Source organism: Chinchilla lanigera, unplaced genomic scaffold (genome assembly GCF_000276665.1).
Source record: "Chinchilla lanigera isolate Chin_1 unplaced genomic scaffold, ChiLan1.0 scaffold00007, whole genome shotgun sequence".
Classification (NCBI taxonomy): Eukaryota; Metazoa; Chordata; class Mammalia; order Rodentia; family Chinchillidae; genus Chinchilla; species Chinchilla lanigera.
This window is the reverse complement of record NW_004955408.1, coordinates 3,585,430-3,605,895: the sequence shown is the minus strand read 5'-3', so window position 1 is coordinate 3,605,895 and position 20,466 is coordinate 3,585,430. Positions and strand designations below refer to the sequence as shown.

Here is a 20,466-nt window from a genome sequence, read left to right as displayed (position 1 = left end):
CTACGCGGCTGGAGCCCAAGCCCGGCCCGGTCCAGCTTGGTGCCTGTTAGGTGGGTTTTGGATAAGAAAATCCTTTTCTTCCGGAAATCCTTGGTGATCCTGAACCTGCTTGTTTTTCCTCAGCAGTTGCGGAGACCCATGGTGGTTAATTAACCGGTTCGACAAAAGACACTTTCTGTGTGCCAGAATTTGCAAGGAGTTGCTAGCGCAGTGGGCACGCGGACTGTAAGACCCGGTAAGTCCAGGCCCAGAGCAGGGTGGTGAGTCCTGCGCTGGCGGGAAGTGAGGGCTGTGGGGACTTGGTAGAGGCAGTGATTCCCGTGCTGGCGTGGTCAGGCAGGCTGGGGTCCGAGGAGCGGCGTGGGCAGAGAGTTGGACAGCAGCGTATGTGGTCTCTAGCGGAAGCAAGGTGATGCGGAAGGCACGCTCTCGGCAATAACTATCGTGGACCCCATCCTCAGGAGAGAGATCAGCACCTGGCGCTGGGCCCTGTACGTGGGACGTGCCCCGGGAACACTTTCAGAACGAGTGTGGTCGGGGAGCTTCCTGCCCACTCTGTCCCCGAGCAGCACAGGTGGGCCCTGACCTGTGTGTTATCGTGTGAGGCATTTGAGATGCTGTAGGTCAGCCCTGGGATTGCTCCCCAGACAGTTAGGCTTGTGTTGCAGAGTGAGACTTGAGGCTGGTGCTTCTTGCTGCAGATCTGTGGGGCCTGACGGTCCTAACCCTCTGGCGAGATCTGGGCCCTAAGATCAACGGCTGGGACAACACTTTGTAGCTTCGGGCCTTCTCACATGCCCTGGACTTTACAGAGATTCACTGTCTACCTAAGAATTCAGAGGATGTTTTTGCAAACTGCTGCTTGCTGTCAGCCTGTATCACATCTGAGACAACAGCTCCCATGATTTAATTCTCTGTTAAATGGACCAGGATTTCCCTGCCCCTGAAGTGTCAGAGTGCAGGCTTTCCCGGTGGTGCTGTGCCGCAGGACCCAGGCTCTCTGTTTGCTTCTCCTCACTCATAGGATGTCGGTCTATGAGTTCTTCTAGAGCCTTCTTTTCATATGACCAAGTAAGTCCACTATGTGACCCAGCCAGTGAAGCCACTTAGCAGGATGGAATGAGTTGGCTAGGGGCCTTAACCCAAAGACAAGGCCATGCTGAACCTCCTTAGTTCTTGGAGAGGGCTGTTCAACAGGCCGACACTCTGACAACCACACTAAAGCACTGTCTGTGGTTTGTCATGAACTCTCTTATCTTGTCTCAGGCTTTGCAACGCAGTGTCCCGGAGGCTGCTTACTTGGCCATTGGCTTAGACTGGTGATTGCTGAGTCTGCTCATTCCTTGGGTACCTCCTTCATGCTTGTTTCTGTCTAGAATATGTCTGGGGCTGGGATGAGGGAGGATAGGAGAGAGGTGGCCCAGGAGCTGTTCTTGCCCGTGGGTAGCTCCTAATCTCTCTGAGATTGCTGTTTCACGGTGGCAGCTGGCTGCGTAGCAGGGGAGGAGCCTGGCGTGTGAGGACTTACCAAAGGAAGAGGCGCCTGTGCACAGCTCTGAGGAATGAGTGGGGTAAGGGAATCTAGGGTCCTTTGATTTCCTGAGAAAGCCTCCCGTTCTGACCCTGCGCCTCCATCTTTGGGAGGATTTGAAGCTGGATGCAAGGCCTTGGATGACTCGTGGCCACGCTGGCTGATAGTGTGCAGAGGGCTGGGAGGTGTGGCCCTGGCCCCAGGGATCTGTCAAGAGTTTAATTTTATGCAGATGGAGGTTGGCAGGAAATGCTGGAGTGCAGGCACGTGTAAGCCCAGCAGAGTACTGGAGTGAAAGTTAAACTTTGAAAAAGTTGCTCAGATCTTTCAGTTTGGACCTTTGAGGTGCCCAAGAGTAAGATGTCAGCCTATCCTAAAGCAAAGGGGGCTGGTGGGGCCTGTGGTCCGTGGGTTTTGTTCTGGGGACATATAATCAGGGAAAGATAGTTTTTTTTTTTTTTTTAAATTCTCAGAAAGAGTAGAGAGGGATGAAAAGACTGAACTAGACTTCTCAGAGCCCTAGAAGAGGTTTTTGTTGAATTGGTGTCATTGCAGGGCAGAGGATTATTTGGGTAATACATTCCTCAACTTTGACAGGATCTGTCTGAGCCTGGTCATAGGCCAGCCTCTGCTCCAAACCTCTCAAGAAGTGCTTGCTAAGAGCACTTGCTCTGTACCTGGCACCCCTGAGGGCCGGGGTGTGGTGAAGGCGTGATACTTGTAGGAGCCTGGAATGAGCAGGACAGAGTACATGAGATCTGACAGTATCGATCCCATCCCCCGCCAGAGAGCTTTCCTTGGTGAGCTTTGGTGCCAGTGATACCCTTGGTACTCCATAGGCTGCATGGCACCGTACTCCAGTCTCTTCTGACCTATTTTATTTCTTTTGGCACACCTGGTACCTGGAAAGTGCCCAGTTTCTGCCTTGTTCTTGTTTCTTGCATCTTTGCTGTCCCCTAGTCTGGACCTTCTTGCTCACCCAGAGATCAGCTGACTTGTGCCAGGCAGCTGGCTGCTTCAGGTCCACTGGTTTTCCTCTGGTGCTTTTTAGTGCTGATGATTGGCATACACTGTACCGAGTCTTGGGCTACTTGTTAATTTCTGTCATCTCATCCAGTCCGAACAACAGCCCTGTGAAATATAGGTCCTGCTGTTTATATAGACGGGGAAACTGAGTCTCAGAGAAGCCTGTAACTTGTCCAAGGTCACAAAGCCAAGAAGTAGTGGCGGAGGTGGGATTTAACCCTGGGTCTATTTGACTGAAGGGCCTGTGTGTGTTTCTACCTCCTCCGTGAGTGGGGCTGCTTGGTTATTTGTGGATGCTGTGATGTCTAGGGGAGGAGTGGGTATACCCTGAAACTGGGACCCTGGTGGTTCCCAATGTTTTCTGGGTCAGTGTTGCTGTTATTAGAGACCATATTGCTCTTCTCCTTCTGGTGAGATTCAGCCAAAGATGTCATGAATCTGCTTTGTGAACCGTGAGAGAGTCCTGAACCTGGGCAGGTATGCCTTGCCAGGGCAAAGTGTGGCTCCCATGTTTGGAAATCTCTTGTGTTATAAGGTAACTGGTATTCCCGTGTAACACTGAGTGGCAGCAGTATCTTGCGGAAAGTGTGTATAGGGCGTGGTCTTGGTTATGCCATTGGTTTGCTGTCAGATGTCACATATGTGGGAAACCCTGTCTCAGTTTCAGTTTTCTATCTTACCTATCTGTCGTGTACAGGAGAGCACCCTCCCCCATCCATGGTTTTGCTTTCTGCCATTTCATTTACCCATGGTTAACCACAGTCTGAACATATTAAATGGACAAGTAAAAAAATAAACAATTCATAAGGTTTAAATTGTGGACCTTTCTGAGATGCATGATGAAATCTCGGTCAGTTCTGCTCTGTTCTGCCCAGAACGTGAATCATCCTTTCATCCAGTGTATCCACACTGTATACACCACCCACCTGTTAGTCACTTCATCACCTCGAAGCTATTTTGGTTATGAAGCTGACTGTTAAAGTGTTGTGGTGTTTGTGTTTGAATAACCCTTATTTCATAATGGTGCCAAAGTACAAGAGTAATAATACTGGTAACTTTATTACAGTACATTATTATAATTATTTTATTTTAAAAGTTATTATTTTTTGGAAGCAAAAATTGTGGTTATCGTAGACCACATTTCCAGAAAACAGAGCCTGAGACTGAACTTCAGCTTTTAGTACTTTATTGGAAAGTGTATTTCTAGGGCAGCCAGGATGAGGGAAAAGAAAAGCAATGTATACAAGAATGGGAAGCAAATACAAGGTGGTGCTTTAGCAAGCTAACACGCTGCACAGAGGTATAAAGTCATAGCCAGGAATATAGCTCTATAGCGAAGTACCTGCCTGGCAAGCCCAAGGTCCTGAGTTCAATTTTCAAAAATAAAACACAACACAACAAAACAAAACAAAACAAGTCATTCAGAGGTATAAAGTCATTCTGTGTGCAAGCACTGTAGGAACTCTATGTGGGAAGAGCTTTTTGTAGAAGGTGTGCAGGAGGAATTTATCTGCTGACTTCCTCTTGTCTTCTTCATTGGTCAGAGTTGGCTCATGGGGAGTTAACTTTCCCTCACTCCTCAGTAGGTCTCTTCTGTGGCTACTGGGGAGGCCAGTCTGGAACGGTGGGAGAATCCAGAGATTCCAGAATGGGTCTGCACAGTCTGTTCCACTGGGATGAGGCAGAGGAAGTAGCCCATGGCCTAGGACATGGGTGAGGCCCAAAGAATATAAGGCAGTGTATAAGACGCATTCAGCACAGTGGTGTATGGTTTTTGTCCTCATGTGTCGATCCTTCGTGTAAGTTAGAGTCACCCACACTGCCAAGTCTCTGCCAAGACCCCGACTGAAAATGCAGCTGGGCATTGCATTTTGAGTTTAACAGCCTTCAGTGGTACTTTATCGTCTAGTTACTAAAGCAGGAGCTTTGTGATCTTGATGGTACTTAAGTGGGGAAGCAGAAATCAAAAGGTTCGTTTACTGGGCAGAGAAAGTATAAGGATCAATACCTATGATCTGACATATGTAGCCTCATCCATCCTTGCGAGGGCCCACTGACTCCCTTGTTCCTCTGCTGGCTGGGGTGGAAAACCAAAGCCCACCCCATCCAGATACTTCACCAGTAATTCTGAGCTGGCTACTTATCAAGCTAGGGATGGAATTTAAGAAAACCTTCAGGGAACGGGAGAACAGTACACTGAGCAGAAGTGTAGGTTTCACTGGGTCCTTGGTGAAGGAGGGTACTTTTCATGTGAAGTAGTTGTTGAAGATATGACACTGGAAGTCATGAAATGGGACTGGCAGGGGCATCAGGGTGAGGCCACATGGTTACAAGGACCCGTGGGCTAAGGGGTTTGGACGTTATTCTGCTGGTGGTGAGAGCCAAGGGAGGCCTCAGTAAGCTGTGCTGAGTACTTCCTGGGATGGAGTTGAGAGCAAAACCAGAGGAGATGTGGCGGTCAGGGCAGCATGGCTGCAACCCCGGGGCGGGGGGTGAGGGGTGGCTCAGGTCAGGGTGGTGACTGAGGCATGATGTTAGGGGAGAAGAGTTGGTGCCTCCTTTCCTCCCCTTTCCCAGAGACGGTAGCTTCTAGGCCTGAGTGGACATCCGTGTCTTTGGTAGCGGGGCCTCGTGGAGCTCTGCATAGCTCCTTCTAGGTGGGCGTGCAGGTCTTTTCAGCTCCGCGGTTCTAGAGTTGGCCACAGCAATGGGAGGGGGACCATGGTGCACGGTCGGTGGCAGGGCTTGGGGCTCAAGGAGCCCTGTTCGGAGAGGTTGCCTCTTCACGGAACGTGGGCAGGGTTTCGACCCTCCAGTGCTGAGTGAGACCTGTTTGTTCTCAGCAAACCCGTGTTCTGTCTCTGGGCTGTTAAGTACATTGTTAAAACTTGGGCTGTTGCATTTGGGTTGCAGCTGGGAGGTTGGCAGAGGGGCCTGATGAGGTAAGGGGAGAAGCTAAGAACGCTGCTGGCTTGCGGCTGGAAACATCTTTTCATGGTCATTTGGCCAGACTGTAAATGTCCTTTCCAAAGGGCGGGCTTGGTAGGACCTCTGGTTGTATGTCTTGGAATTGTCCCGTGCTTAGAAACAGTGCCAATTACCTGGTGGGTGAACTACCGTCTGGGGTGTTGGCAGGTTTTCCAGGCCCTCCCTGAGGGATTCTAAACCTGGAGTTGCCGTGGCCCCTTTGGAATTCATCTGAGAAGGCCTGCTTTGTTCCCTTTACATTTTAAGCATATTGTAAAATATTTTAAAAATTTCTGTATAATTCCTTGTAAAAGAATAAGAAAACAAACAGCATAAAAAAAGAAAAATAAAATTACTTCACCAAGACAGAGGTAGAAAGTGGTCCTCTTCTTGCACATCTGTGCACACGTTAGTTTTTTCTCATCAAAGTCAGATCATACGGTACTTAGTGTGGGGAGACCTGCTTTTCTCACAGCGTGCTTTGATCTCTCCATGTTGATGTACACATAGTGTGTGTGTTTATGTACTCCTTAAGAATCAGCTCTGTAGAAGAAATGTAAAATCTGTTGTGGCTCCTAATTTGAACAAGTCTGTGATGAAGAGTTATTTGTTAGGTGCAGGATATGGACCGGCATTATGCCAAACCTATGGGATGCAGCTCAGATAAAGGTCTATATTGGTTTTCTGCTCCATCTTAGTGCCTTTGGTTTTCATAAAAGGGGGTTTGATAGCTCCAGACCTATCCTGCCTAGGTTTATTTGTTATCTTCTTTCTGCTTTCTCCCCTTTCCCTCCTCCACTTCTTCCTCATTGCCATCCTCCTCTTTCTTCCTTACCTTTTTAAAATTTGTCGTGCTGGGGATGGAACCTAGGACCTGGAACACCCTAAGCAAGTTCTCGGTTGCTGAGCTATATCCCCCCCCCACCCTCTGCGTGGATTTCTGAGGGTTTCTGGGGGTGCTTTTGGCAGCACTGGATACTTTGTGGGGCACTGGGAAGGACACTCTAAGCTACTTTATCCTAAACAAGCTTTGGGTGCAGGTAGAAGGTGGGGTGCGGGCTGTCCTTCTCCATATTGTAGGGTGCAGTCCCTCTTGGATGCCTTCTCCCGCTGTAGTCCTAATCTAGGTGACCTTTTGTACAAAGACAGCTCAGGAGCCCAGGATCAGGAGAATGCTTGGGCTGGCGGTGTTGACGTGGAAGTCTGGGAGCCGCTTAGGGGTGTGCAGCTACTTGGGCCAGCAGAGGCCTCTTGCCCCTCTCTTGCCAGAGCAGGACTTTGCAGGCTCTCGGTGAGTCATTTCCTAGAACCCATCTGTGATTCTCTGAGGCTCTGCCTTCAGGCCTAGATTCGTAAGTGGGCTGAGTCTGACCAGACAGCACATTCTAGAGAAAGGACTGCTGGTGTGCATGGAATACAGAAACCTGGCTGCCCTTTCCGGAGCGCTATAAGTGCAAACCACGGATGGTATCATTAGGGCAATTTGAAAGGAATGGAACAGCTCCCCTTTCGTGTGAATTTGCTGCCTGATCTCTGAAGAGTTACGCAACCGTGGCTGGCAGCACATCTGGGAAGAAGTGCCGGGGCCTCCACTTCCAGCCATGTATTCTGGTCTCCTGCCTAGACCCCGCGGTCCTGCTGGCCCTGAGTTTTCCCAGTGTCCTCCGTGTATATGCACAAAGGCTACTATCCCGAGCTGAGGCCTCAGGGAAGCAAGAGGAGAGCCTTCTGGAATCCTGGCCCGGAGGGGACAGTGTGGTAAGACCTGGAAGCAGGCCAAACTGGACCTGAGGACCTGGGTCTGCCTCAGAGCTCTCCTGGGCTTACTGATCGTCTCTCAGTGACTTACTTTATTCTGCTGCCATTAGCCCGTAATAGACCCTTAGCCCAATAGGCCATACCCCACAGCAAGTTCTGGCTTGGAAGATAACTGGCCTTGTGTCTCTGGACCCCAGCGGCTGGACTGTGACAGGCATGCCGTCAGTTCTGCAGACTGCTGGGGCCTGAACACACGGGGCTGTTTGGTGATGCTGTCTTCTTCCTGGCAGAGCAACCTGTTTGGGGACGGGGGTCTGGGGTGGTCTTCTCTGAGCCTAACCTGGAACCACAGCACACTGGGATTTCTTCTGAAAGGGTACGGTGAGAAACGGTTAGAGTGGCTGTGTGTCTAATTGACCATGGCAGCAGAAAGTGATGAACATTATTAGCTCAGACTTAGAATTCTGCTGGAGAATTTTTGGAGAAGCATTTGTATTCCTTTTATTTTCTTAGTAAATTTCCACTTGAACGTTCCCACGAGACTTGGCTGAAGTGGAGCAAGAGGAGGAAGGACTGACAGAGCAGGGACTTAGCTGAGTACTGGGCTTCCAGCACGTTCCAGGCTGAGGGCTGAGCTGGGCGATGACGTCTGAAGCTTCCATTGTGTCTGTAGGCCCCGTGCCAGGGAGGGTTGCCTCAGGTTGTACCTGCCTCCCTCAGAGCTGTGTCTGTTTCTAGGCCCCTGAGATGGCCGTAGCTGGCCTCTTCTGCAAGTCAGCAGTCCAGCCTGAGGTTTTAGTCATGTGTGGCTGATTGATGGATGGATGGATTTACCCCCAGTACCTAGCTCAGTGCCTGGCATCTCTCAGTAAATATTTGTGAATGAATGGTTACTGACCAGGAGGACAAGATGGTGTCTGCCAAGGAGCCTCACTACAGCAAGAGCAGTGTCTGCCCCGGAGTGCCACGCCCCTGACGGCCCTGTCCCTGGCAGGTGCAGCCTGGCGGGGCTCCGTGTTTGTTCTCTGCCGACTGACCATCTGCTGCCCACGTCAGCTTGGGCTGGGTCCCCCAAACATATTGTATCAAGTTCTCTTTCTGTCATTGTCTCTCCTGTACCATCTTGATCCTTTGCCAGGGGTAGGTCCCGCTCTCCTGGCACTGTCCTGGCCACATGTGCTGGAAGGTTAGACCCAGATAAGCAGCCTGTGAAACGACAGGTGACCGTATCCCACCTTGATTCAGTCTTCTCGTGCTACAGGTTGTTGCCAGGAGCTGAGAGGCTGCAGCCTGTCCCTAGGGAGCATGGCTTCCCGAGCAGGGGCCAGAACTGAGCACACCGTGCTGATTTCGTACCCTGTGCTCCTCTGTGGCTAATCCTGAATGCCCTTCCTGATTTTTGCTAGGCCAGGAGTTTGGCGTGTTTGTGTGTGCTCGTGTGTGTGTATGTGTGCGCGTGTGTAGGTGTCTCCTCACCTAAGGTGTTCTTTTCACTATGTTGGTCTAAGGCATGTCCTGCATTCCTCGCAGATGCTACCCTCTCTGACCATGAAACTCCAGGTGTCCACGTGGCTGATGGCCTGTGTTGGTGTCCTGAGCTGCGTGCAGGCTGAATTTTTCACTTCTGTTGGTACGTGGCAGTGGGACTGTTGTCACTGGCAGCTCTCACTCGGGGCGGGATGGCTTCAGCCCTCGGTTTTGACCAGTTCTAGGAGAGTGGAACTTGCAGAGCTGCTTTTCCCCACAGCAATCCCGATCTTGACGTCCTGTGAGCCAGCTGTCTGAATTATGCCTTCCCATCTGGGACGCTGGGCTCTTTGGTCTTTTTGACCACCTTACCCCCAGGCCAAAGCATGATGAGTGCTGTATGTCCTAAGGATTTCTTAGCTCTTCTTCTCTTTCTCATCTGAGGTTTCCCAGCCCTTAGTATATCCATGCCCGGTAACAGGACCAGCTGGACAGTAGCAGGAGACTGAGATTTGGGGCTCCTGGCTTGAGTAAGCCCCTGGTACCTTTATCCCACACATCTTCTCAGCCGCTCTGCCCTTCTCTTCCTGAAGATAAACGCAGGACCGTATGAGTGCCTGGGCCCCTTTACCTCCAAATCCCCGAGGTTCCCAGAGCGCTGTTACACCCCCGGCCCAAGGGACTTGCCTCTTTGTTCATGTTTTACGCCCCAAGGAAATGGCTGACATCCCTCATCCGTCTCTAACTGGCTGTCACTTCTCTCCCGCAGGGCACATGACTGACTTGATTTATGCGGAGAAGGACCTGGTGCAGTCTCTGAAGAAGTACATCCTTGAGGAGGAAGCCAAGCTCTCCAAGCTGAAGAGGTGTCCAGTGCGCTGAGGCCCCACAGCCGGCCTGAGCCAGTCCCCTGCCCCTGCCCCAAGCCCACCCAGGGTGGAGGATAAGAGGAAGCTGGGTGGGGTGGGGCTGGCCTGGAGCTTTCTTCCTGCCAGTCTGCTGGAGTCGCTAAGCGCATGGGTGAAGGCGTGACTGTAGTTTTCCTTTCTACTGAAGATTCTTTTTATACTTACATTACGGTCCCCAGGTTTTACCTAGGTTAAGGAGCTGGAAAGACCTGTGGGAATTACTATATCCGTGCTTTATTACCTCTTTATGATGGTCAGAAGTCTCAGCAGTAACATCGCTGCAGGCCAAGAACCCGGTGGGTGGAGTGTTACTCTTCCTCTCTTTTGGTTGCGCAGTTGGGCCAGCAAAATGGAAGCCCTGACCAGCAAGTCGGCCGCGGACCCTGAGGGCTACGTAGCCCACCCCGTGAACGCCTATAAACTGGTGAAGCGGCTGAATACAGACTGGCCTGCCCTGGAGGACCTTGTTCTGCAGGACGCGGCTGCCGGTGAGCAACGGGGCGGGCGGGCCGTGCGGGTGTCCGCCTGTGCCCGGGCTGTGGTCTGGGCACCTGGGATCTGGAGCACACAGTGCAGGGTGTGAGTGGAGGCCCCGCCCGTCCTTGGCTCTCGCCCTTCCCTGTGAGTCCTGGCTGTGTTTCACACGTGTACTAGTAAACAATGTTTGCCTTTTTTTAGTGTTTTTATTCCCTCCACCATAAACACACACACACACATTTTTTGTAATGAATTTTTTTATGCTCATACTTGTTATGTATGTTTTTATAGAAACATCAGGAAACACAGACACAACCCCATATGAAAATTCTAAGTTTTATTCCAACTGCCTGGTGGTAAGCAGTGTTGAAATTATAATCTTCCTACACATGAATATACCCATTTTTAAAAAGGAGCCATGCATGTACTAGGAGATGAAAACTCATTTGCTTCAAGACAGATGAATTCAAATGAATGAAGTGGGGCTGGGTGTTGGGACCAAGGCAAGCTGGGAAGCTAAGCCCCATCTGAATTCTTCCTTTTACAAACAAAACAGATCTGTTGGTGGGTTTGTAACATAAGGGTATACTCTTCCCTCAATTTCTCAGCTTCTTCTTTTCTGAGTCGGGGGAGTAGTGGAGATTTGAGACAGGGTTTTGCTCTTAGTCCAGGTTGGCCTTGAACTTTCAACCCTCCTGCCTCAGCTTCCTGAGTACTGGGATTATAGGTGTGCACTACTACACCCAGCTCCAGCTTCTCTGTATATTATTAAAATGTTCATCCACATGATTTTAGTGGCTGGATAGTAACCTTCATACTGTTACACTGTAAAACTGGTCAAGTTATTGGACATGGGGTTGTTTCCAAATTATCAGCCGTCTTTTATGTATGCCTTGATACCTACCTCAGGTCATTTTTCTAGAGTAACCAGAAATGGTGTTTAAAGGTCAGAGTATGACTTTTAAAAAAGCTTTTCCTGCAGTAGTATTTTCTGTGCTCTAGCACTTTCCTATCGACACGCATGGTGATGGGGCAGCCCTGGAGGGAGGCCTGCCTGGAGTCCAGCCTTGTTTCAGCCCCTGCCTCGTGTCCCTGAGCTGGGAGTGCTGGTGAACCCCAGCCTAGCCGTCTCTCCGGCTGAGACGTCCCAGCCCACGTGGCCAGGCAGGGTTGGACTTGGCTGGGGGCAGCGTGGCCTCTAGGGAGGGATTGGTGAGCTCAGCCAGGCTGGAGCTGTGCCCAGTGAGCTCACTGCCTCCAGGAACCGTGGCTGCCTCCCGAGCCCCCCGCCTCCCAGGCTGGGCCTGTGGCTCAGAACAGGCCTTTCTGCCTGCTGCCGGAGCCTGAGCCTGCGCACATGGTCTCTACTCTGCCCTGTTCTCTGCACCCTCCCCTCCCCATTCACATCTGGAAAACCTTATGATTACCTGGAAGCAGATCAGACAGGCTCAGAGAGGATTAGGTTGTTTTCATCTCTGACTTTTAAATTCTTGCCCCTGAAATACGGGGTGGGACACTGATAGTGTAGAGTTTTTTTCTAGGGGGCGTGTGTTCTCTCCCTGGATTCTACACTCTTTAGATTTCCTGGCCATGAGGAAAACAAGATGACAACTTCTTGATACCTGCTGGGTCCCCAGGCTTGGCTAGAAATGGGTGTTTGAGTCTCATGTTGTAGGAGTAGGTGACAGTGGGTGCTGCTGCTCTTGGGAAAGGGCCAGAGAAGGAATGTTCTGAAGTTTCCCTCCTAATCCACGGCTCATGGACAGAGTTGAGGCCTCAGTCAGTTTGGGAGGGCATGGCCCCCACCTGGGGTCCTGGGCTTATAAGAGGTGATCTTTTGCTTGGAGTCCCAAAAAGGCCTTCTTAGGGTCAGAGACTCCCCAGGCTCCAGGCTGCGGAATTTGGCTGCGTAATCGGGGAGGTTATCCCCTCATCGTTACTCCTCAACTCCCAACTGCTAAGCAGTGTGTAGGCTGTTTCCGCTTGGTTCCAAGTGAGCAGCGCAGGCAGTGAGAAAGGAAGTTATACAAAGGGAGAAATCTTGTGATCTGGAGCCATCAGGGAGGATTTCTTGGGGAAAGGGCAAGGTTTTTGTTTTTGCAATGCTAGGGATCATACCCAGGGCTTTGTGCATGCTAGACAAGTACCCTACCACTGAGCTACCCTCCCAACATGCGCGTGCCCTTTGAGGAAGGGGCAAGGAGATTCTACTAGCGAGAGGTCGTCTAGGAGCTGCCTGTCTGGTCCCTGATGGAACTCTGCCGCTGGATTGAAGGTAACCACCTGTTCTGTCTCTCTCGGAAGGTTTTATTGCCAACCTCTCCGTGCAGCGGCAGTTCTTTCCCACTGATGAGGATGAGTCAGGAGCTGCTAAAGCCCTGATGAGACTCCAGGACACATACAAACTCGACCCAGGCATGATTTCCAGAGGGGAAATTCCAGGTAAGTCGCCACTGTACGCTTTGCCTGTGCTGTGTGCATCTCTTTGGTGGCTGGGTGAGCAGAGACCAAGTTAGGGTCTCTCGGGTGCACGGTTCCCTCCGGTGCTGACGCTTTCTTGCGTCCCTCTTTGCTATCAGTCCCGTGTCCCACGACAGCTGGCTCACTGCAGGTGTTAGCCAGAGAAAGCCAGGCTGCTGTTCAGAAGGCCCCTCGGCCTCTACCCTCAGAGCACCACAGGTGTGCGGCCAGACCCACCGCCACCCCTCCCTCCCCGGCCCTGTCCAGAGCTGCTCCGGACTCACTTTCCCCGGCCTGTGCCCGCCCCGGTCATAGTCTGTCCCCCTTTCCATTCTCTCCGCACCTTCTGGGCCCTCTTCTCAGCTGTCACTCATCCTTCCGACTTCTTCCTCAGGTCCGAGGCGGCTTTGAGTTTCCGCTGCAAGTCAGTCTTCTCTTCCCGCCTGCTTAGGCTGCTGGGTAGCGTGAGGGACATTCCGTTCTCCACTTTCCTGGCTCCTGTGTACTCCTGAACCCACAGTGTCTTGGTCCCCACTGTCCCCTGACCCGACCCCTGTGAGGCCACCAGGGACCACTGGACTGGTAAAGTCAATGGAGTAACCTCAGGCCGCTCTCTGGTCATTCATTCTTTCTCTCTCTTTTTCTTTGCTTTTGCTTAAAACCAGTCCCTCTCACCGACCGCCCCAGTGTTAGCGTTTGTAAGGCGATACACTGCTTTTGAAGGTCTGTTCAAGACCAGTAATAGCGGGGATGCAGTTGGACCCCAGTTGGGTCTTGGAAGCACCTAGCCTGTGAGAACCCCGGAGGAGACTCAAGCAGAGAGAGCTGTGATAGGCGGAAGCTTTCCTCCTCCTCAGGTATTCTGTTATTGGCTGGCCAAGGCCTGAGACCCAGGTGTGGAGGAGTCTGATGAGCTAACAGGAGGAGGTATGGACTTTTCTTTATTCCTGCCTCAGTGGCCTCTTTGAGCAAGCCATGCCTTGAGGCTACAGGGAGAAGGCAGCTCAGGGTACCTGCAAGTTCTGTTCCCCCTACAGCTATGAGACTGGTGGGTGAGAGGAGGGCCTAGACCTTCCACATTCATTGAGGGACCCATTGATGTCCTGAAGGGGGATGAGAGGGCAGAAGGACCTGCGCCCTCCTTGTGTTCACCCCAACACTTTCCCCAGTGTGTTCTTCCCATGGCGCGTCGCCTTGGCATCTATCAGTATAAGCGCTTGCTGGTGGACGTCTTTACTGGGGTGTTCCACGGGCTTCTCAAACTTCACATCCCAAACTGTTTCCTCTCCTCCCTTCCCTCTTATCTCAGCAGAAAGCATCTCCTCCTGCTGGTGGCCTGCGCCAGAATCCTAAAGCCCTTGCATCCTGCCTGCCTAATGTCTTCTATACTTGTCCTCTGTCTCTAGCCTCATGACTACTTTGTTCTCCGCTGGGTTATTAAAATACCGTTCTAAGGGCCGGGGATATAGCTCAGCGGCACAAGTGCCTGCCTGGCAAGCTCAGGGTCCTGAGTTGGATTGCTGGTACCAACAAAAAAGGGGCTAGTAAAATACCATTCTGACATGTGTCCTACCGGCAGCTCACATAAGACCTCCTGTGGCCTTACCTGTTCGCCTGAGTTCTCATCCCAGTGCTTAACTTGGAGGGCTAAACCCAGGCTCCTCCTCCTGTGTGTGGCCTTTGAGTACTGTGGCCTCCCCGACCCCCTTGCCTGTAGTTCTCAGCCTCCCTTCACTCAGTGCTTGTTCACCCGCCCCGTCTGCAGGAAGATCTAGCCCTGTCACGTGGTTGTTTCATGTCTGACTGCCCTTCAGCACTCAGCTCAACCATCATTCTCAAGGGAGTGGACGTTCGAGTTGGCATCTGGGAGCCATTCTTAACCTTCTTGGCGTCTGTGAGACACGCGATAATAGCCGCTGGTCATTAGCATCCTGGAGATCACAGGCAACGTCTTCATAGGCCATCTCACTGAATCCTTGGCACAAGGGCCTGGAAGTTCATAGTTCTGTCTCTGATTCGATGGATTTAGACGGATACCATCTCCTCCCATGTTTTGATAGGGACTGAGGCATAGGCTGAGTAAGTTGTTCATAGTCATGCAGCGGGTGGGTGCGTGGTGAGACCTGCTCACTCCTCACTCTGCAGTGTGGGGCCTCGCCCCATTCATTTGTGTTACTGTCCTCCATCAGGTAGGTCCCAGGGCCGGAAGAGATCTATGGAGGCCCATGGGGAAACTCGCTAGTCTCCCTCCAACTCCATCTTGTGTTTAATCTCCCAAACTTCCTGTCCTGCATTGTTGGTTCTGAGCCACTGGGGCAAGCAGACCCTGGTCTCTGAAGCGGATAACCCACTGCGGCAGGGGCTCCGTTCTGCATAAAGACCTCTCTTGGATATCTGGCAGGAAGCTCCCATTCTGAGGCATTTCTCTCATGCCAGCCGAGTCTGAATGGCTGTTCATTGCATCTGAGGGAGACTCCTGTGCCTTCCAGAGAGGGTCTCGGACCTCTTTCTTCCCGTAGGATCTGCTTTCTGAGTCTCCAAGGAACACACACACACACACACACACACACACACACACACAGTCCTTTCCGTCTGGAACCTATCCTAGTCCCTGCTGCTTGCCACAGCCAACGAGCCATGGTCACAAGGCCTGCTGAGCTGGTGCTCACCGAGGCTCCCGTTACCTCACAGCCTTGGCTTTTGCCTGCCCCGGTGTCTGTCACTCCACGCCTGCTCCCTCTGTTTCCTCTACCTCCTAGTTTCTTCCTGGTGTGACTTGCTCTGTTGTGTAGGTGCTCCCTGGGGCATCAGCCTCTGCCCGCTGTCTGCTCTTTCCTCAGACCTTCTCTGCAAGCAGTTATTCTCACCTCGGCTTTTGGTGCCTCCTGCGTTCTGTTTTTTTTGTACGTTCTCTGGACTCATGGTCAGCTGCCAACTACACATCTCTCTTACACTGTCCTCAGTATGACTACTGGGTGGACGTCACTAGCTCCCCGTGACAAAGCCTTTCCCACCTGGGGAAAGGCGAGTCTAAAGCTAGGGGATCGGCTATGAACCCAGGGCAAGACCAACCTGTCCGCTCACTGCGTCAGCGGCACTCCAGGTGTGTGGTCTGAGGCCCTGGCAGGGTTCTGGTTGGATAATGCCTCCCTTCCAGGGGCTGGACTTTCCCCCTAGCTCCCTGGAGCCTGACTCTTGGCTTCTGCTGCAGGCACCAAGTACCAGGCAATGCTGAGTGTGGACGACTGCTTTGGGATGGGCCGCTCAGCCTACAACGAAGGAGACTATTATCATACGGTGCTGTGGATGGAGCAGGCGCTCAAGCAGCTTGATGCCGGGGAGGAGGCCACTGTAGCCAAGTCCGAGGTGCTGGACTACCTTAGCTACGCTGTCTTCCAGTTGGGTGACCTGCACCGTGCCCTGGAGCTCACCCGCCGCCTGCTGTCCCTTGGTAAGGAGATTAGGAAGGTAAGATGAGGATGGGGGAGACCAGCAAGGGATCTGGAGTCTGTTGGTTATGCTGCTTGATCCTGCTCCTGGGGCTGAGTCAGTTTTTCTCACTTGACCTCTAACTCATTTGTTAATGACTTCAGATCCAAACCAACTGCCAACTACCTCCTTACCACCCAGTCCTGGCGTAGCTCTTGCCCAGTTGCTCGTGGGTATACCCAGGCCCGTGGTGCCCACCTGTGCCGCCTATGGGCCTACGTGCTCCTTTCTTAGTAAGGACTTAGTGCAGCGGTGCATCCAGGACTGTGCAGTGCAGCCTTCGTCGTGCTGGGAGCAGCTTGAGAGGCAAGCTGTACTTCAGGGAGGCCGCGGGGGCGGTGACCCAGCTATTACGTTAGTGCCGCAGTCCAAGAGCAGCACCTGCCGTGCCTGTGTTACTTACAATGTGGGACTGAAGGAGGCCAGAGCACTGTGCTTTTACAGCCCGTCTGTTGTAAACAGAAGCAGTAACAATCTCTTACTAAAGTACGAGTGTGTCATTACCAGCAGAGACTTTCTTATGCTGCTGTGTTCTGCAGGGCCCGAGTCTGGTGTCAGGTAGCCCGTGACCAGTGTGAGGGCTTTTTCAATTCCATCGAGTGAGTTAGTAAGGGCCCTGGCCAGGGAGTCAGGAGACCTCAATTCCTATTCTCCGTAACATCAATTTAAGTCACTTCTCCAAGGAGTGGGACCGAAATCCTGCCATGCCTGCTTCTTAGGATGCTGGGATAGCCTCAGATAGAGCTGTGAATAGTCAGCGTCTCAGCTCGCCTCGTAGCTGTGACCAGCGTGTGGCAGGGCCACCAGTGAGAGCTGCTTTCCAGGGAAGGGCTGCAGGGGGCACAGAGCCAGCTGTGAGGAGGACACAGGACTCAGCACTGCTGCTTGGACCTGGAGCCTTGGGGCCCCCTGGGCTGCCTGAGAAGGAAGTCCCCCAGGTGGCTGCGAGGTGTCCCCGGCTTTGAGGATGTTCCCCTCTCATTTGTGACCGAGGTAGGGAGAGCCTCCGCCGGCCTCTCAGCTCTGGCCAGCACGCCCTGGCAAGGTGCTGCACACAGCAGAATGTCTCATACAGGCGGGCTGCTGCGAGAGTCACCAATTACAGAATAATTCCTCTAAATGACCTAACAGATGTTTGCGGTTTCCTTTCCCTTCTTGTTCTTTGCTTTTGCTAGACCCGAGCCATGAGCGAGCTGGAGGGAATCTGCGGTATTTTGAGCGGTTGCTGGAGGAAGAAAGAGGAAAACCATTGTCAAATCAGACAGAAGCAGCGCTCGCAGCCCAGGAAGGCGTCTATGAGAGGCCGGTGGATTACCTGCCCGAGAGGGAGGTGTACGAGAGCCTCTGTCGCGGGGAGGGCGTCAAGCTGGTGAGGCGGGCTGGGTTCCCCGGGCTGTGGTGGATTAGGGGGTCAGTCCTCTGTCTGTGGGTGCCTCTCTTAGCCTCTCCTCCAGTTGCTGGGGATAACACTGTAAAGTTACAATGACAGAACATTGCTGAGGCTGAGGCATAGAATAGGAGGCGACTTCCCCGGTGCCCCAGGTAGAATTCCAGCCCCTTGGGTAAGTGGGAAGAAAGCCGGTGTGGGGAAGACGCAGCGCTTCCTGGACCTGGTGTGGGTGTTGCTGGCTTTTGAGAGCCCAGATCCCAGGGTCTACTCACAGAGGCCGGGCCGTGAGGCCTTTTCACCCCGCTCCCACGGCTCCTCGGTGGAGAGGCTTCCCCCCAGTTCCCTTCAGGCCTACTCGCGTCTCTGTGAAAGGGTCTGGAGTACCCCGTGCCCGGGAATTGTGGGCCTGAGGTGATCCTGCGGGAGAAGTAACACTGCATGGGGTGGAGCCTTCATGCCAGTCGAGCTGAGGGGTTGTCGTGTTCTCCTGTGGCAGCAGCTGCTGGTCATGGGGGAGAGACCAGCGCCTGCGGACAGCTGGGCTGGGGCCGAGGGTCAGGATCCACTCAGCTCAGGGTGTGCTGCTCTGTGCTCCTTAGACACCCCAGAGGCGGAAGAGGCTGTTCTGCAGATACCACCACGGCAACAGGGCGCCGGAGCTGCTTATTGCCCCCTTCAAAGAGGAGGATGAGTGGGACAGCCCGCGCATTGTCAGGTACTACGAGGTCATGTCGGACGAGGAGATCGAGAGGATCAAGGAGATCGCAAAGCCCAAGGCGAGTATCTCAGCGGGTCCTCCCCCGGCACCGCAGGGCAGTCCTCGTCTCTTCTCCGGCACTGTGGGATGCTCCTTTGCTGACGCAGTCTCTATCCCGGCACTAGTGAGCTACACTGCGGGGCTCCTGAGACACCGCAGACTCGGCCTGACCTCCTGGGCTCACGGTCCGGCAGGGAATTAAAATGAGGGAAGCGATGCGGACAGCCAGGTGCGGTGGTTGCGGATTGAGAGGGGAGCAGGTCAGGCTCCCAGTGAGAAGTGTTTGTTCGCTGGCTGGAGCCTGGTGTGGGAAGAGTTTTCAGACAGGGGCCGCAGTATGCCGTGAAGCTGGGTCCTGTGCCACTGTCCTGAGGACCACGGATGTCGTGGCAGGCTCAGGAGAACGTGTCTGTACAGCGGGGAGTCTTCTCACCCTGGAGCGGCCCAGGCCTCTATCTATTCATTTCTTTCATTTTTTTCCTTATTGACCTTGCACATTTCTTCTTAAGTCTATCCCTACATAGTTTATTTTTGTTTCTGTAACTTTACTCTGTTTTTTCGTATTTAAAGTGGTTAGTTTATTATCCTTAGCCAAGTTATTGATTTTAACATATCTCAGTAACAGCTGATTTTTGGTGAGTTTTTAAGTGTGGCTGACCTGTCTTAAGTGCTAACATGTATTAACTGTTACATTTATGCAGCAGCTGGGTCACAGGGAGAGGCTGAACTGACCTTGTCCATTTGTGTTTTTTTGCTGATTTTCTTGGGTTGCCCAGATAGTATTATCATCTGTAAATAAGGAAAATTTTGTTTTTTCTTTCCTCATACCTGTAGTTCCTTTGTGCTTATTGTCTTACTGAGCTGCCCAAAACTTCTAAAGCATTATCACAATAAGCATCTTTATCTTATTTCTGAGTTTCCTGGACATTCTTCTGGTATTTTCCTGTTAAGTATGCACTTGGCTGTTGGTTTTATATATATGGCATATTATATAAGTATTTTTGTTTCTGTTCATAGAAGATTTGCTGTCATTTACTGTATCTTCAACTCCTTCTTTTAATTATTATTTTTTATTTGAGACAGAGTCTTACTAACTTCTTCAGGCAGAGCTTGAATTTGCAGTCCTCCTGCCTTGGTCTCCCAGAGTGCTGGGATTACGGGCGTGCACCACCACGCCTGGCTTAGCTGGATTCTTTATTGCTCTTCTCCTAAAAGAACTGTAGTGGCCAGGCTGCCTAGCGCTCCTGGAGAGACCTCACCTTTGAAACGACCTTGGCGTAGGTCCCTTAGGGTTGATTGTTGGCATCACTGACGTAGCCCAGGAGGGTGGAGAATGGTGACCCTCCTTCCACTCTCAGGCTGGGCTCCAGAGTTCTCCAGGGAAGAAAACTACTTTTCTGGTTTTCTAGGTGAGGGAGGCGCTATCATACCAAAATCTCCTGAGGTGTTCCTTACCTGTTGTCACTCAGTCCCGGGCACCGAGAACCTGTGTGTGTGTGTGTGTGTGTGTGTGTGTGTGTGTGTGTGTGACAGGGTGAGCTTTGGGAAAACTTGTCTTTGAACAGAAGCTGTGGGAAGAGCCAGACATGCTGACTGTCATCAGCTGACCTCCCCTTTCCGGAGGCTGTGAGGGACAGATGCTATTCTGGCTTTGAAGTGAGGCCAATGGGCTTAACTTGGCCTGTGGGGAATGTCTGGCAGTCGCCTGTGGGTCCCGAGGCCTCTTTCAGAATAGCTCTGCCTGTCCCCAAGAGCAGAGTGCAGCTGCCTGGAGCCTTTTCTGTGGGCACCAGGCCATTGCCGAGGCCCAGCTATTTAGACGGGGTCCTTCTGTGGCAGCTGTCATCGTCGTCAGGGAGGACCCGTATTCCGCTGAGCCCGGGAAGGGCCCCCAGATCAGGTCATCTGTCCTGGGGCTGCTGGCTGCCTCATTAGAATGTATTGTAGCAGCGCAGCGTCCAGGTGGGCCGATGTCACAGCCAGCAGGACTCCTAATCTCACGCCTCGTCATTCCCCAGTCACCTCCTGGCCCAGGCTGCTGAGCCCTGCCCTGACCTCTGGTGGGCCTCCTCTCCAGCACTGCTGTTCCCACTCCAGTCCCTGCAGGGTCCGCACTCTCTAAGGTCTCCACAGTGATCCTCCTGGCATTTAGTTGCGACCCATCGCCGTAAAGTCTTCGTTGTTTCCACTGCTGTGAGGTTGCAGGAGCCCCCAGCCCGGCCGTGTCTTCAGGCTG

At 52.4% G+C, this 20,466-nt stretch overlaps 1 protein-coding gene across 3 annotated transcripts in view; it reads left to right on the top strand.

Moving 5' to 3' along the window:
* P4ha2 (prolyl 4-hydroxylase, alpha polypeptide II) overlaps positions 1-20,466 on the top strand; it is a 32,156-nt gene that overhangs the window by 1,120 nt on the left and 10,570 nt on the right. The window contains exons 1-9 of one of the 3 annotated variants that reach the window (XM_013508278.1): positions 21-50; positions 124-235; positions 8,813-8,912; positions 9,519-9,615; positions 9,994-10,145; positions 12,439-12,576; positions 15,806-16,045; positions 17,259-17,452; positions 18,073-18,249. In XM_013508278.1, the coding sequence (XP_013363732.1) occupies positions 8,813-8,912; positions 9,519-9,615; positions 9,994-10,145; positions 12,439-12,576; positions 15,806-16,045; positions 17,259-17,452; positions 18,073-18,249 (1,098 nt within the window). In that variant the 5' untranslated portion in view covers positions 21-50; positions 124-235. Of the gene's footprint in view, positions 1-20; positions 51-123; positions 236-8,812; positions 8,913-9,518; positions 9,616-9,993; positions 10,146-12,438; positions 12,577-15,805; positions 16,046-17,258; positions 17,453-18,072; positions 18,250-20,466 lie in introns of those variants that run through there. The other 2 variants (XM_013508292.1, XM_013508286.1) reach the window with 2 other exon arrangements.